The sequence below is a fragment of the Trachurus japonicus genome, chromosome 13 (genome assembly GCF_045865225.1).
Source record: "Trachurus japonicus isolate A0001 chromosome 13, Traja_1.0".
NCBI classification, from domain to species: domain Eukaryota; kingdom Metazoa; phylum Chordata; class Actinopteri; order Carangiformes; family Carangidae; genus Trachurus; species Trachurus japonicus.
The window spans coordinates 7,564,398-7,580,645 of NC_140919.1; the positions used below are offsets into that span (position 1 = coordinate 7,564,398).

A 16,248-nucleotide genomic window follows, 5' to 3' on the forward strand; every position below is an offset into this window, starting at 1 on the left:
TGAATATTAACTGTGGTTTCTGATTATTTTAATGGTTAAAGCTTCATCAGTTTCAGAATAAAAGCTCAGTGCCACAGCAGCTGCTTTAAAAGATGAAATATACTCAACAAGTGGAATAAAAATAAATGTCAGAATCATCTGTGATAATAAGAATAATAAACAACAAAAATCAAATAATGATGTAACTGAGCTTTATTCTGAAGGTTCATTTTGTTGATTTTAATGGTTAAAGCTTCATCAGCTTCAGAATAAAAGCTCAGAGCTCCAGCAAAAGATAAAACATTCATTCAAGAAAAAATAAAAAATAAATCAGCATGTAACTAAAATCAGATGTTTGAAGCGGCAACGAGACTTTCAGAGTAAAAGCTCAGTCTTGTTTAACCACGCCCCCCTCCACCCCCACCCCCCTTTAAATCCACAACCCAATCAATCACAGTATTGATTGATTATATTGAGTGTAACATGCACCCTGAGTCAAAGCTAAGCTGCTATGCTAACACCCTTATATGGTAAAGTGAATGGAGCCTGTGCTAAACCGTTAGCATCATAATGTAGCCTATGAATCATATTGACTGTTACTACCGGAGCTAATGCTAATGCTAATGCTAATGTTTGGTCAGTTTGTCTGAGGACGAGTCGACTGATAAACACGTTTGTGTTTGTGTCGTTGACTCAGAGTCGAGTTTGTAAAGTTTTGGATATCAGGAAATTTCAAAATAAGAGTCTGAATCTTGACTTTCAGCTTTAGATCCTCATTGTTGCAAACTCACATGTTATTTTTTTATAATTCCTGTATCAGTGCTGATGTTTGACAACAGGCTCCTAATATAGTGAACATATAAGGAGCTAAATATCAAATATGAGCCTGAAGAGACATTAATGTGAGACGTTAAGCTCATAAAAACACTTGTTTTAAACTTTAAACTTACCCTTTAATATTATTACTGTCTCATGTTATTATCATGTGTGTATATAATCAATGTTCATAAAAGCAGATACACAATAATAACTCATTTCACTTTGTCTCTGATGATTGATTTCAAAATAAGAGTCTGAATCTTGACTTTCAGCTTTAGATCCTGACTCTTGCAAACTCACATGTTATTTTTTATCATTCCTGTGTCAGTGCTGACGTTTACAGAGCTGCTCATACAACCGGCTCCTAATATAGTGAACATATAAGGAGCTAAATATGAAATATCAGCCTGAAGAGACATTAATGTGAGACGTTAAGCTTGTTTTAAACTTTAAACTTACCCTTTAACATTATTACCGTCTCATGTTATTATCAGTGTGTAGCTATATAAACAGTGTTTATAAAAGCAGCTACACAATAATAACTCATTTCACTTTATTGTCTCTGATGATCATATGTTTGTCTTTTCTGTTGTTGAGATCAAACTTTGTCAAATGTTTTATTGTTGGAATCAAATAAAAGAAAAAGTTCAAACTACAACCTGCTTTTTTTTTCTTTAATGAACTTTAAATAAACACGTTTTTATTTTTACTTTTTCACTCTGCATTCCGCCGCAGCTTTATTTTGAAATCCAATCTGAGTAGGTTACAGTATATATATATATTTGTGTGGATGTTTTCTATTATTTTTAATTGAAGGACTTTAAGCTGATGATGAATTTACAGCATCAAACCAATAATCCACTGCTAATTAAGTTTCATTTGAATTCCTCCAGGAGAAAATCTCCTCCACTCTCTCTCTCTCTGCTTTCTTTCTTTTCCTCCTCTGAACAAAAAAAGCCCAAAGTCGCCAATAAAACCTCGTTTAACTGCCTGTTAAAAATCTGCTGCTAATTAGAGGCGAGAGCTGCCGGTCAGCGAACACACACACACACACACACACACACACAGACAGAGTTTCATTTCCTCCATGTTTATTAGCTCTTTATTTGCATGAACACAGGAAAAAAAAAAGAAAAGTATTTTACAGATCAAATCTTACAGTGAACGACTCACTCACTCACTCAGACACAAAGGATTGTGGGATACGTCTTCTCTGCATGTGAGCCGCTACACAACATATTCAACATTTTTATTAGTATTTCAGATCCAAGAAAAATAAAACTACAGATTTTTCTTTTTGGTCAAAAAGCAGCACAGTGTTTTATATATTTTATTGATTATTATTATTAATATTAGTTTTATCGATCATTGGATTTCATTGAATCAGCTCCATTTCAATACATGGAGGGTGAATTTTTTAAAAACAAATGTCGAGGCGCTCGGCAACGGTGTCGTCTCATTTACTGCGTCTGTTGTCAAATGTGATTATGTTGGAAATCAAAGGCATGAAAGGAGCAAATTTAATCAAAAACATTTAGTCAGAGGCCACGAGAGCAACACACACACACACACACACACACACACACATATATGGAAGAATGATGGGGGGAGGGAGGGAGGGGGGGGTCAGGAAACATCGTCTGCGTTTATGACTGAACATAACGAGGTGAGGAGCAGGGTCAGGATGATATTAAAAATCTAATATTGAAACCACACACACACACACACACACACACACACAGACACAGACACACACACACACACACACACTGGTGATGACGAGAGCTTCCAGTTTGGTTCGACATGCAGCTGATCTGACTCCACATTAGATTCATGTTTCAATTGGATTAGTTTGGAATGATTTTTGGCTTCAAAATGGTCAAATTCAAAATCAGAGGAATCTTTAAAGGGATAGTTCAACATTTCGGCCAATTGTTCCCATTGCCATAATCCCTATAGTCATAGCAGTCGGTTCGTTACCTTTAATTGTCACTGTAAGCTATTTTTAGGACGAGATAATAACACAACGTTACCACACAGAGTTGTTTTAGAGGTAAATACAGAGACTGCTTGATGAAAAACTGTCCCTGAAGGCAACGCGCATCAGCGGTTTTACATGAATTTCCCTCTAAAACAACTCTGTCTGGTAACGTTGTGTTATTATCTCATAGCGTGGTGAATGTGCAGGTCACAACTTGTCCACCAGAGCGTTGTGGAGTTGTTGGATTGTGTATTTGATGAGTTTGATGAGTGAAAAACCAAGAAATCCCATAATGAGCCTCCGTAGCGTAGCTCTGAGCAGCTCGCGGCTCTGCTCCGCCGTTCTAAAAACACCTTGCATCGACAATTAAAGCCAAGGTAACAAACCTACTGCTATGTATGACTATAGGGATTATGACAATGAGCCAATCTGACAAAATGTTAACTATCCCTTTAATAATAATAATAAAAAAGAGAAGAAATGGAAGAAAAAGAAAAAACAACTAAAACATCCAACCTAAGAAAAAACAACTAAACAGAAGGTTAACACTGTTTGTCTGAGCTGCAGCTGCTTCAGGGGAAGTTGGTGGGGAAGAGGCTGAGCGGCTGGCCCTCGTTGGTGGGCAGCGGCGAGCGGTAACCCTCGAAGTTGCGCGGGATGGAGCCGCTGGTGGAGCCGGAGCTGTTGCTGAGGGTCTCGATGCTGCCCTCCCTCTGCAGCTCTGAGGGGCGAGAGACACAGAGAGACACACAGAGAGAGAGAGACGTTAGACCTGTGTGACCTTTGACCTTTCCATCAGGTCTGTAGCATGAAGACCTGAATCTGTTTCCACTGACGTCTCCTTCTGTCTGGATGTTTGGACTCATCTGGGTTAAAAAAAAGGAGCAGGGAAGGTTTTCAAAATAAGAGTCTGTACAGCATGCAGCTGCAAAAAACTCAAAATCTTACCAAGAATATTTGTCTTATTTTTTAGTCAAAATGTCATTTCTAGTCAAAACAAATCTCATTCTACTTAAAAAGTAGCTTGTTTTTAGACGCTTTTTACTTCTTTCAAGCCTCTTTTCACTTTAAGTAAGTAGAAAAATCTGATAGTAGAGCAAGTTTTTCTTTCTTATTCTAAACACACTTTCACTGGCAGATTTTTCTACTTATTTCAAGTGAAAATTAGTTTGAAAAAAGTGAAATTTATCTAAAAACAAGTACATTTTTAGGTGATGAGTCTTATTTTAAGTGGAAAGAGATTAGTTTTGACTAGAAATTAGACATTTTGACAAGAATAAGACAAATATTCTTGGAAAGATGTTGAGTTTTTGCAGTGCAGGAGAGAACTTTAAAATGAAAATAAAATTTAAAACAAAGACATCACATCCAGGGAGAAAAACTGAAAAGTTTTAAACCAAAGTTAAGATGAAAAAGTGACCAAACCGCCAAATGTTTCATGTCTTTTCAAAATAAAAGAGTCAGAAGATGTGTAAATCAATGTCTAATAATGGAACTGATGGTTCATCCGTAATCAATAACCTTTACCTTATCAATAACCTGTCAATTAGGCTAATAAATAAATAAATGATCAGAACAGCATCAATTAGATTCAACGGACTGATCAATAGAAACACAACAATAAACATCCCATAATGCTCTGGGTGTGACTTGAAGCGTGGGTAAGTGACTGTGAAACATCTTCATCCTCCTCCTCCTCAAAACAACAATCAGTTCATCGTCCACAGCGACCGTTGCCGTGTCAACAGCAGCAACACAGCGACAGTCTTTGTTATGTCGTTCACTCTCCCTTTTCTGTTCATTTACTATATTTTTCTGAGACATAAACATAAAGACACCAGCTTTTCACTTCAGTTTAAATCATACAGGCTTCAGCACATAGATGTATAAAAGTCTTTTCTTGTGTAAATTATTCATTTTGAAATAAACTTGTCTCAATATAAAGCAATAAAATACATTTATTTATTCATTTATTTGTTAATTTGTGTCTAAATATAAGATATCTAATCTAATTTATTCCATTATTTCTTAGATTATCTTATATTCAAAAATATAACATGCAGAAAAAATGAATATGTGAGTACTGGGGGCGGGACTAGATAACGCTTGTTGTTTGTAACAGGCTAAACGTGCTGAGTTCATTGATTGTTAAACCAATCAGTGGAAGCCTAACGTAAAAGCCAGTGATTGTCGTTTACATCATGTCATCTGTCTCTTTTTGATTTCTGGCGCCTATTACACTACCGCTATGTGATGATTACGCCCGGTCCAGTATAGAAATGTCAAAAAGACAGTTGAGCCTTTTCCAGGCATTTAAAAAAAAAAAAGAGAGATCCAAACCCACGATCACAAACACGCAGCAGAGCAGCGATAATGAAGGTCTCTCCTCTCTAGCTCCAAACTCACTCGTCTGCACCGCGATTATGGACTCATAAGCGCCGATTCCAGGTTGAGCCCCCACTGGGGGAGCCTCGGCCCATCAGCTGTGTGTCTGTGGGTATGTGTAACCCGTATGTGTGTAGCCTGTGTGTGTTAATCTCTCACGCGCTCTGTTAAGATGAATCAACACAAACCGCTGCAGAGCGCGAGCCTGGCACAGGAGGTGCGCGCTCTGGCGCATCTGGCACAGTCGGTTAACGGCACCGAAAGGAAACTGGCTCCGCTCCGCGGCTATTTCGCGTCCGACGTCTATGTTAAGCACATGTTGTTATTGATATTGTAGCGTCCGACCCGACGTAACTACAACAACATAACACAAACTTATCTGACAGCTCTCTCACTTTTTCCTCTGCTCCTCCTCACTCACCTACACACACTGTCTTCCTCACACTCACCCCGGCCCCTCAGCTTCTCATCCAACCATACCCTACCTGCCCGTACACATTCACAGTCAGTCAGGAATCACACAACTTAAACATCACAACAACATTACTGCGGGGTCGCAACAATATTTTCAGTTGTGCAGTATATTATGACAAGTCCCATTGCTACGTGGCATGATGGCACAGCGACCCTCCCCCCCCCCCCCCTGAAAAAAAAATTGTTGCAGCCTATTTGCCGTTTCTGTGCGTACATTGAAATTGAATCCTGGCGGCGCCACTGTAGTGAGTTACTGTATGTTTGTGAAAAACCTCATTCTTTGGGAACAGGTAGTAGCTACATCACCGCCTCCAAATAACAGTAGAAGAAGAAGGAGTGTCGATATTATATTATATTATATATAGAGAGAAACGACATCACTGGGTCGTCTCACACGCTCTTTCTTCGATTAATTGATTTGTATTTGTGTCTGTGATTAGATTATTTTATATTGAGGCGACAGACAGAGTGAGTAAAACCTCATTCCTTGGGAACAGGAAGTAGCTACATCACCGCCTCCAAATAACAGTAGAAGAAGAAGAAGAAGGAAAAAGAGTCGATATTATATTATTTCCTGCTGCGTTCCAGAGAAACGACATCACCTGAGTCGTCTCACACGCTCTTTCTTTCTTTGACTGATTGATTTGTATTTGTGTCTATGAATGAGTGGGCGGTGCTTAAATTAGACCATGCCCCCAACCCCCCCCATCTAGCGGTGCGGTTGCATATCTGAACGTATTCTTGATGTTGCATTCACGTGAAATCGGGCAGACGTCAGACATACAACAGACGCTGCATGTAACAGGATAAACAAGCGTCTATGTAAACAAGTGGTCTGACAACATGTTGTCATGGTGATGTGGTATTGTTTTACCGTCTTTCTCTGGTGGAGTAAAATGACATCCGGTTGGTTTGCCGACGGCCGTCTGCTTGACTGCACCTGAATGCAACACCGGTGCCTCCGTCCTTCCTCACACTACACAGTGGTGACAGTTTTAACAGGCCGAGCCCACAGCTCCACTGAGTTTCCGTGGTTACCTACGGTCACGATGCAACATGGCCGCCTCGGTTCGGTGCGTCGCCCACTTATGTATTTGTAACGACTTGTAACAACTCATTTTTGTTCTTCTCACTCTATTCTACTTGCTATCCAGCTCTGGATCTTATGTGTTTTATATTAGGTATTTGGTTATTAGCTGTGTACTGTAAAATTATGTTTAAGGGTTTTGTTGTTTTATATTCATCATTTTAATTGATATATACATTTCTTTTTTTTAAATAGATACATATTCTATTCCTTCGGCACCTTTAAATTGATGCTGATGGTGGAGTCCACACATACGAAATGGTGCAATTTAGACCCAGAGACTGTGGCAACACTGAGGCAAGATGCAATATATACAGTAGAAAGTGGATGTGTGTGTGAGTATGTGAAATGGTGTATGGTTTTAAAATTGATTCTAAGGAACCAGAAAGCTTTCATTTGTATGCAGCTGTGATTCCACTTCAGTGAAATACGTATTTATGAAAGACAGATTTGATTTTTGATCATAAAAAGCCAAATAAGTTACACACTGGGGCTTTAACTAACACCAGGTATGAACACCAACAGCTCCTCCTCCTCCTCTGAGCCTGTTGCCCCCCCCACTTGCCCCTGCTGCAGTGTTATTGTCACTGTGAGCCGCCGACTAAAGCCCGACAGGCCTTTTCTAGTGCTGCCTAATCCACCTCATTGTGTGACGACTACACAGCCATTCAACAAGTCTTAACCTCTCACCCTCCCCTCACTCACACACACACACACACACACACACTCACACACACACACACACACACACACACACACCCCGCCCCTCCACAGCCCTGATCTCTTCCTCTGGGGCTGATGTCTGTGTGTAAACTAATATGGTTGTGATGTGTAGATAAAGTTTCTGCGACACCTGAGCTGAAGCCGCTGCGGACGTTTTTTTATTTTATTTTATTTTATTGAATATTAATCAGCTCAGATTCAATAATTATATAAAATTAAATGTTTTTTAAAAATATAAAAACCGGTTAACGATCCGTTTCCAGATGTGGGACCTGCAGCTCGACCTCCTCAGGACCTCTGGGTTCTGGGATGTAGCTGGACTCTACTCTACTCTACTAATCCTAAATCCTGATTTCAAAATAAAAGCCCTAGAGGAAAATCCAGCGCCGGAGAATGTGAAGAATCCGAGACACATCTAACGACACGGTGACGAGTTCAAAGCTCGTCAGCCAATCGGACGCAGAGGGAGCGGTCAGAGTCGGGTCGGGTCGGCCCCTCGGCTGCGAACAGGCCTTAATCCTCTTATACTCACACACACACACACACACACACACACACACGTACAGACATACACACACACACACACTTTCATTTTCATACAAACACACAGGCTGACTCTGCTCTCACACGCAGAGAAAAACAAACAAACACGTCGACTTTCACTTCGACTGATTCAGAGGAATTATTATTAGTTTGTTTTTTTTACAGTGTATGAACCAGAAGACGATTCAGTTACAGATATTTATTAATATTTTATATGAGATACGTCAAATAAATGTGATAATAACATGTATCTTTATAAACACGTCCTGTTATTTTAACCTTTGACTCTCAGTCTAAACGTCTCTCGTGTTTTTATATCATATTTTTTTTATTTTTTTTTATTCCCAACACAGCGACGAGGCCTTCAAGGGTTTCTGGACAATATTATCACTGTTTTTGGTTTGTGTACAATAAAGCTATATTTGAATAAAGCAAACAAAGATATTGATTGAACAGATAATAAACTGTCAAATTAATTTGTGAATTACACTTGATAATGTTGATTAAATATTTTTGATCAAAGGGTTGTATAGGTTCGATTCCCGGCTCCCCTGGTTTGGAAAAGTGCTGTTACATGTGATATAAAGTAACAATTTACAACAAGCAGCAGATTTGTCCTTTAATTAAAAACTGTAAAAATGACTCTAAGGTTCATTTACAACAGATAAAAAACATGTGATTGATTGTGATGAACTATTTTAACTGATCGACAGACCAGGTATTAATTTAATCAACACAATATTTGCTCACACTGAAGAATTCAGATGATAAATTTCACTAATAAACTTATTGATACACAAAGTTCTACACTGATATTATGCTTATTGAGTTACTGATGAAGTGATATTGATCTAAAATAGAATAAAACCTAAAACCATCAGAAGCTTTAATTAAAAATAACAACTTGTATGTATTTTCTAGTAAAAAAAAAAGTTTTTTTTTTACTTTGTATTTATTTATGGATTTAATTATTTAGTTCTGCGTTTGTTTATTTATTTATACTGCTGTAATTTTGTGAACCTGCCCTTCAAAATAAAAGTCATGAACCTCATATTGTTGTTTTTATATTATTACATTAATACATGTTGTTATCGCTGACAGAGATGAAGGAGAACTGACCTCCATTCTGTCGGTACGTGTGTGTGTGTGTGTGTGTGTGTGTGTGTGTGTGCGTCTGAGTGTGTGTGTGTGTGTTTCTACTCAGGATGCATTCAGGCGCAGCGCTGAGCGTAGGTCACCTGTGTTTTGGCTGAGAGCCCGTTGCACAATCGGCACGGTTACACAAGCGAGGCGGAGAAAATGGACGTGAGGCGTAGAAACCGTGTTAGTGCTGCACAGACTGTACACCTGACACACACACACACACACACACACACACACACACACACCTGACACACACACACACACACAGATGCCGATCTGGTCGACTGACGTGTGAGACGACGACTGTGAAACACGACTGAAACGCTCTCTCTCTGTGAACGAACGCACTTCTGTGAGTCTGACTGGAGCTGTAACCGTGACCATATTATGGGATGTGATGAGTCAGCACCGTCCTCTGTGGAAGAGCGTGAACGTCTAGAAAGAGAAAGTCGAGATTTATTGACCTATTTCTTTAATTAATTTAATCTGTTTATACAGTTCCCTCTTCTGATTGGCTGACAGGATCTGGATCATTAGGAAAATACTTGAACTTGTACTTGTACTCGTCTCTAATGTTTCTATATATTCTATATTCCGGATGTTTAATGATTGGGGTCGTTCATAAAGTAAAAAAACAACAGCAAAACCTTGGACATTGTTGATCTGCTGGAGGCTGTGGACGGTTGTGACATCACAAAGTGACAGGAAGTCCTGACAGCTGGTTTTAAGGCTCAGTTTCTGAATACAGGCTGTGTGCATTTCTCTGTGGACTGAGGCTTTGATACTTTCACAGTATTAATATAGAACCTAGAGCTGCTTTATAATCACACTACACATGGACATCTACCTTTATACTGTATGGAGCTTTAATACAAACATCTACCTTTATACTGTATGGAGCTTTAACACAAACATCTACCTTTATACTGTATGGAGCTTTAACACAAACATCTACCTTTATACTGTATGGAGCTTTAACACAAACATCTACCTTTATACTGTATGGAGCTTTAACACAAACATCTACCTTTATATGGAGCTTTTTGTTTCTACCTGTGGTGATGATGGTGATGAAATGATGTTTTAATCCAGAGTGATGATGTTTTACGCTGACGATCACATCTAAAATATTTGATTCTACTGTGAAGTTATGACTGAATATCTCGATTTCAGCTGCACGAATGATATATACAGTATATATACACACACGTATATATATATAAAAACCCAGCATTAACAGTGAGTGAGTTCCAGATGTTGTGCAGATGAGAGCACATGCAGTGTCAGCGTCAGCGAGTGAGACGTCGCTCTGCACAATCCTTAGAAAGCTGTCCAGTTGGACGACTGAGTCCACATTAGAGGGAAAGCTCATTAACATCCACCGGAGATCATCCTGATGGACTGTGAAAAGCCTGGCTTAACACACCCCGCTGCGTAAAGGCCAGCGCACAGCACCGCAGCTGGCGACACACACACACACACACACACACACACACACACACACACACACACACACACACACATACACACACACTGTATGAGAATAGGTGGCATGTGCAGGGTTCAACCGGAGCCACGTGATTGGACGCTGAAACTTCACTTCATCGCTTCTGTTTCTGTTTCTGTTTCTGTTTTGGTTCCTACACTGCAAAAACTCAACATCTTTCCAAGAATATTTGTCTTATTTCTTGTCAAAATGTCTCATTTCTAGTCAAAACTAATCTCTTTCCACTTAGAATAAGACTCATCACCTAAAAATTAACTTGTTTTTAGATCATTTTCACTTGTTTCAAACACATTTTCACTTGAAATAAGTAGAAAAATCTGCCAGTGAAAGCAAGTTTTTTTTGTGCTTGTAATAATAAAGAAAAACTTGCTCCACTATCAGATTTTTCTACTTATTTCAAGTGAAAATCTGCTTGAAAGAAGTAAAAAGTGTCTAAAAACAAGCTGCTTTTTATGTGATGAGTCTTATTTTAGGTAGAAAGAGATTAGTTTTGACTAGAAATGAGACATTTTGACTGGAAATAAGACAAATATTCTTGGTGAGATTTTGATAGTTTTTGCAGTGTACGGGAACATTCGGCTGCTGCTCGTTCTCCATCGCCTCGCTCCATCATCACGTCCCGACTCCCCGTCACCTCCCGGCCAATCAGGAGGCTCCGTCACCAACCTCCCGTTTGACCCCGAGGCCGAGCGGCCCCGCCCATGAATCCTGCCTCTCAGCAGCTCGTGTGATTAGGCAACAAATGAAAAGAAAGTCAGTGATTGATGAGGCTCGCTCGGCTCTTTGAGCGCCGACTCTCTCTGGGTCTCCTCTGGCCGTCGTACATCCTGAGCCACGCCGCCGCCACCGCCGCCGCCCTCGGCCCCGCCCCCCTCAGCCTCATTAGACGGTGTTAGAGAAGGTGCCAACAACGGGCCGGGGAACTCCTGACACCCGACGACGGCCGCTTTGAATTAGGCCTCTAATGAAAACCTAGTGGTGACCGAGGCTGCACCGACACACTGAGCTCAACGCTGCTGCTGCAACAACACACACACACACACACACACACACACACACACACCGGTCTGTACGATCAATAACACACATGTACAACCAACTGCAGGTTAAAGCACCTGAGATCATGCACAGGCAAAGAAAAACCATCATTTACTGTTATAGTGGAACTACACTGCAAAAACTCAAAATCTTACCAAGACTATTTGTCTTATTTCTAGTCAAAACAGATCTCATTTTACTTCAAATAAGACTCATCATGTAAAACATAGCTTGTTTTTAGACACTTTGCACACGCACAGGCAAAGAAAAACCATAATTTACTGTTAGTGGAACTAGAATTACAACCCAAGAGTCGTATCCCTCCACCAACCAGCCTCTCTGCAGGAAACAGTCCCAGTACTCGACTTTTCACTGCAAAATCTCTAAATCTTACCAAGAATATTTGTCTTATTTCTAGTCAAAATGTCATTTCTAGTCAAAACAAATCTCATTCTACTTAAAATAAGACTCATTATATTAAAAAGTAGCTTGTTTTTAGACACTTTTTACGTCTTTCAAGCAGATTTTCACTTAAAATAAGCAAAAAGGGAGCTGCCGCTTCACCCGGCTGGCTCTCTGCCAAGGTGCTGGAGGTATCAAAAAGTGTCCAAACTGAAGGGTGATGTGTGTGGAGATCTTTCCCTTCAGTTTGGATAAGCAGAAAAATCTGATAGTGGAGCAAGTTTTTCTTTCTTATAACAAGCACAATATTACAATATACACAATTACAATTACAATATTCTTGGAAAGATTTTGAGTTTTTGCAGTGTAGAATTACAACCCGAGAGTCGTATCCCTCCGCCAACCGGCCTCTCTGCAGGAAACAGTCCCAGTCTCTGCACCACCAAATTATAACCAGAGGAGTTTCTGCAGAACATTATGATGTCACAACGAGGTCGACCTCATTGAGGCGGTTTACTCTGGAGTCCAGCTTCACCTTTGTGCCACGCAGGCGATTGAAGTTTCCTCGCGCTCACGACGCCCACACTGTGATTTGTGAGGTCACAACAACCTCGACTTTTCACTGCACAAACTCAAATATCTTACCAAGAATATTTGTCTTATTTCTAGTCAAAATGTCATTTCTAGTCAAAACTCATCTCATTTTATTTAAAACAAGACTCATCACATAAAAAGTAGCTTGTTTTTAGACACTTTTTACTTCTTTCAAGCTGATTTTCACTTGAAATAAGTAGAAAAATCTGATAGTGGATCAAGTTTTTCAACTTATTTCAAGTGAGAATTTGTTTGAAACAAGTGAAAATGATCTAAAAACAAGTTAATTTTTAGGTGATGAGTCTTATTTTGAGTGGAAAGAGATTAGTTTTGACTAGAAATGAGACATTTTGACAAGAAATAAGACAAATATTCTTGGAAAGATTTGGAGTTTTTGCAGCCTTTAATCACCAAAACTCTAATCAGCCGGTGCAGCTACTGGTCTTGAGGAGAACGGCTTCATGGCTAAACTCCTCAGACTTTGAGTTTACATCAAGAAGCATCAGATCAATCAACCTCTCTTCTTCTCCTCTTCCTCTCCGTCTCCTCCTCCCCTTTGTCTTCTCCTCCTCTTTGTCTCCTCTCTGTCTGAAGCCGACGCCGCTGCTGCCGCCGTGATGCGGAGTGAAGCTTTGTTTTTCTTTCCTACGCGGATCAACAAAGAGCTGCGGGGCTCAGATAAGCATTTTAGAAAAGACGGAGGGAGCATCAACAGTAAGCACATTCAAACAGCCCTGCATGTGTCAGCACTTCACCGCCTCACCTGAACACACACACACACACACACACACACACACACACACACACACAGGGTTTGACATGTTGGGACTCATGGTTTGGGACAGGTCGGCTGGTCTCAGCGGGAAGAGGCTGCTGGTGTTGGTGTCTGCTGACGACGCTGACGGACGGGACGACGTCAGGAGGCTGTCGCTCGCCATTACATCACACAGCTGACCCCCCGACACACACACACACACACAGACACACACACAGACACACACACACACACACACACGGAGGTCCAGGCCGGTTGAAGCTGCTGTCGAACACGAGGAGAGGAGAGCTGCTGCGTCTGAGTCGGCTCGATTCAGAGACAAGAGAAGGTTCATTCAGTTTGTTCTGCTCCTTCTATACATCAATACAACACATCGTCTTCAGCCTCTAGAAAGAATAAACGTCTTTAATCTACGTCTTTAGAAACTAAATTTGACACTGACAGGTTTGGATTCAAGTAAATACCGTACTTTCCGGACTATAGAGCGGACCGGAGTATAAGCAGCACCAGCTACATTTTAAAGAAAAAGACAATTCATAGGCCGCAATTGACCTATGGCTAAGCCACGCCCCCAAACGCGATGAGCCAATCACAGTGCGCATAGCTAGCCCATACACTCGGACATTCTCTGCTTCCACGTCCATTGAAATCCATTGCAGTTAGTCAGTTTTCATTGGTTTTTATATGTTTTTTCTTGACATTTTAAGTTTAAAATGGTCAAACGGTGTTCATGGGGTACATGCAACTCCGACACTAGGTATCCTGAGAGGCTGGGCCACGAGGTATATTATTTTTTTAACCTTTTCCCAAGCCACATCTCAACCGAGAGAAGTGTCTGCTCTGGATAAAGTTATGCTCAAGTTAAGTTTAGCTTATTTGTAGTGGAAGCTCCTCTTCCCGGTTCGTCAAATTTGGACGAACCGGGAAGAGGAGCTTCGAGAAGCTTCCGCTACAAAACAAGCTTGAAATATAGACTTTTTTAATTTTTTCGGGACAATTTCTCATTTCAGGGCTTCAATACAAGAGGGACATTACAGACGAGCAGCATGGAGGTATTTGGATGTTTTTTGGTGTGTCTTTTTGTTACGAAGACAGTTTGCAACCGTCATATGGACATGCACTGCTACGCCGAGACCCCCTGTAACTCAGAGAAGCCACGGAGGACTCTGAAACTTCTCCCAGCCCTTAGTCCACATGAGGGGGAGGAGATAATGATAATGAAATTTCAATTTTGGGTGAACTATCCCTTTAAATTTCTTAGATATTTAGTCTGAGTCCAGGAGAAACCTCATGAGTCCACATCAGGCCACAGACCAGACCCAGGTAACGTCTCTGAAACAAACGCTGTTTTTCTGAAGATGCTAAAAGTGGCCTGATGTTTCTGTCATGGTTGAATCACACATCGCACACACACACACACAGACACACACACACACACACACACACACACACACACAGACACACAAACATTAACTGGCTGCTATGTTGTGTTGTGTTGTGTCTCTCTCTGCTATGTTTGTTTGTTTCCTCGGGAACAAGTGTGAAACCAGAGCGGCAGCAAATGAAAGCAAACTCGTGTAGATGAACACGACTCCATTAAGCAACAACAGCAGCAGCAGCAGTGCACTGTGGGTACTCGTGTACAGGTTAACCCTGAGAGACACACACACACACACACACACACACACACATACACACACAAACACAGACTCACAAACAGTCAGCAAAGGGTCAAAAGGGGAAAAGTTCATTCCTTTGACAGGACGATGAGTGGGATAGAAAGAGCTACGTCCATTATACGTATGGATTCTTTATGTCCAGTATAAAGCTGCTATCCGCCTCTTAACCTGGGCTTTGACCTTTTCACAAACACAATTTCCTTTATCTGCGTTCATGTTCATGTGAGGCACTTAATACTTGATTTGACCGGGTTAGACGCGGGTCAGCAGAGCACAAGTGGAGGGCTTTTATTTTGAAGAGCTAAAACACACCGGTGTCGTCGCAGCACATTGATGCTGCATCACGTCCGTACCGTCAGTGATACAAACAACAAAATGCACAATCATAAAGACATGAGGTCATCATAAAGGTCACAACCCCCCCAGTCAACAACACACAGGACAAAAAAAATACACAGTTCCATTGTTCGCTATAATATAATTTTTTCCAGCCCCTCAAAGTGCAGGAAAAACACAGTTTTTATTTGGACCTAACCAACTCACGTATCCCTCCGCCCAGGGTTAGCGCCCGCCGATCAGCAGTTGGTTAGGTCCAAATAAAAACTGTGTTTTTCCTGCACTTTGAGGGGCTGGAAAAAATTATATTATAGCGAACAATGGAACTGTGTATTTTTTTTCACGTAAAACCTCTTTTAGGCCGTGAAAATAGGCCGTTTCTTTGGGTCTGTTCACAACACTGTATGTTGTAAATCTCTGGGCAGGGCTATTATGGGCTGGCGTTGCTAACGGGAGGAGTGCAGAGAGTCTTCTACTGCAATTAAAGTACTTAGGGGCTATTTGTAGATCATACAACCCCACTTTAAAAAAAATGCTACTATCCCTTTAACTTGAGTTCTCCTGGTCTCAGTTTGTTGTTGGGTGGTCCACCTCTTATGGTTTTATGGCATTTGTGACTATATAAATAAAGTTATTACTATTATTATCATTATTGTTGTTTTGTGACAATTAAAGGTATAATGTGTAGGAACTCCCCCCATCTAGCATTCTTGATGTTGCATTCACAGAAATTGGGCAGAGGTCAGACAGACAACAAACGCTGCATGTAACAGGATAAACAAG

General features: G+C 40.6%; 1 protein-coding gene across 2 annotated transcripts in view; it reads right to left on the reverse strand.

The window, feature by feature from the left end:
- Positions 1-1,872: 1,872 nt before the first annotated feature.
- The window catches only part of bcas3 (BCAS3 microtubule associated cell migration factor), a 481,047-nt gene continuing 466,671 nt past the window's right edge, over positions 1,873-16,248 (reverse strand). For both annotated transcript variants that reach the window (XM_085794770.1, XM_085794769.1), the window contains one exon: positions 1,873-3,500. In XM_085794770.1, coding sequence (XP_085650896.1) covers positions 3,352-3,500 — 149 coding nt within the window. In that variant the 3' untranslated portion in view covers positions 1,873-3,351. The remainder of the gene's footprint in view (positions 3,501-16,248) is intronic.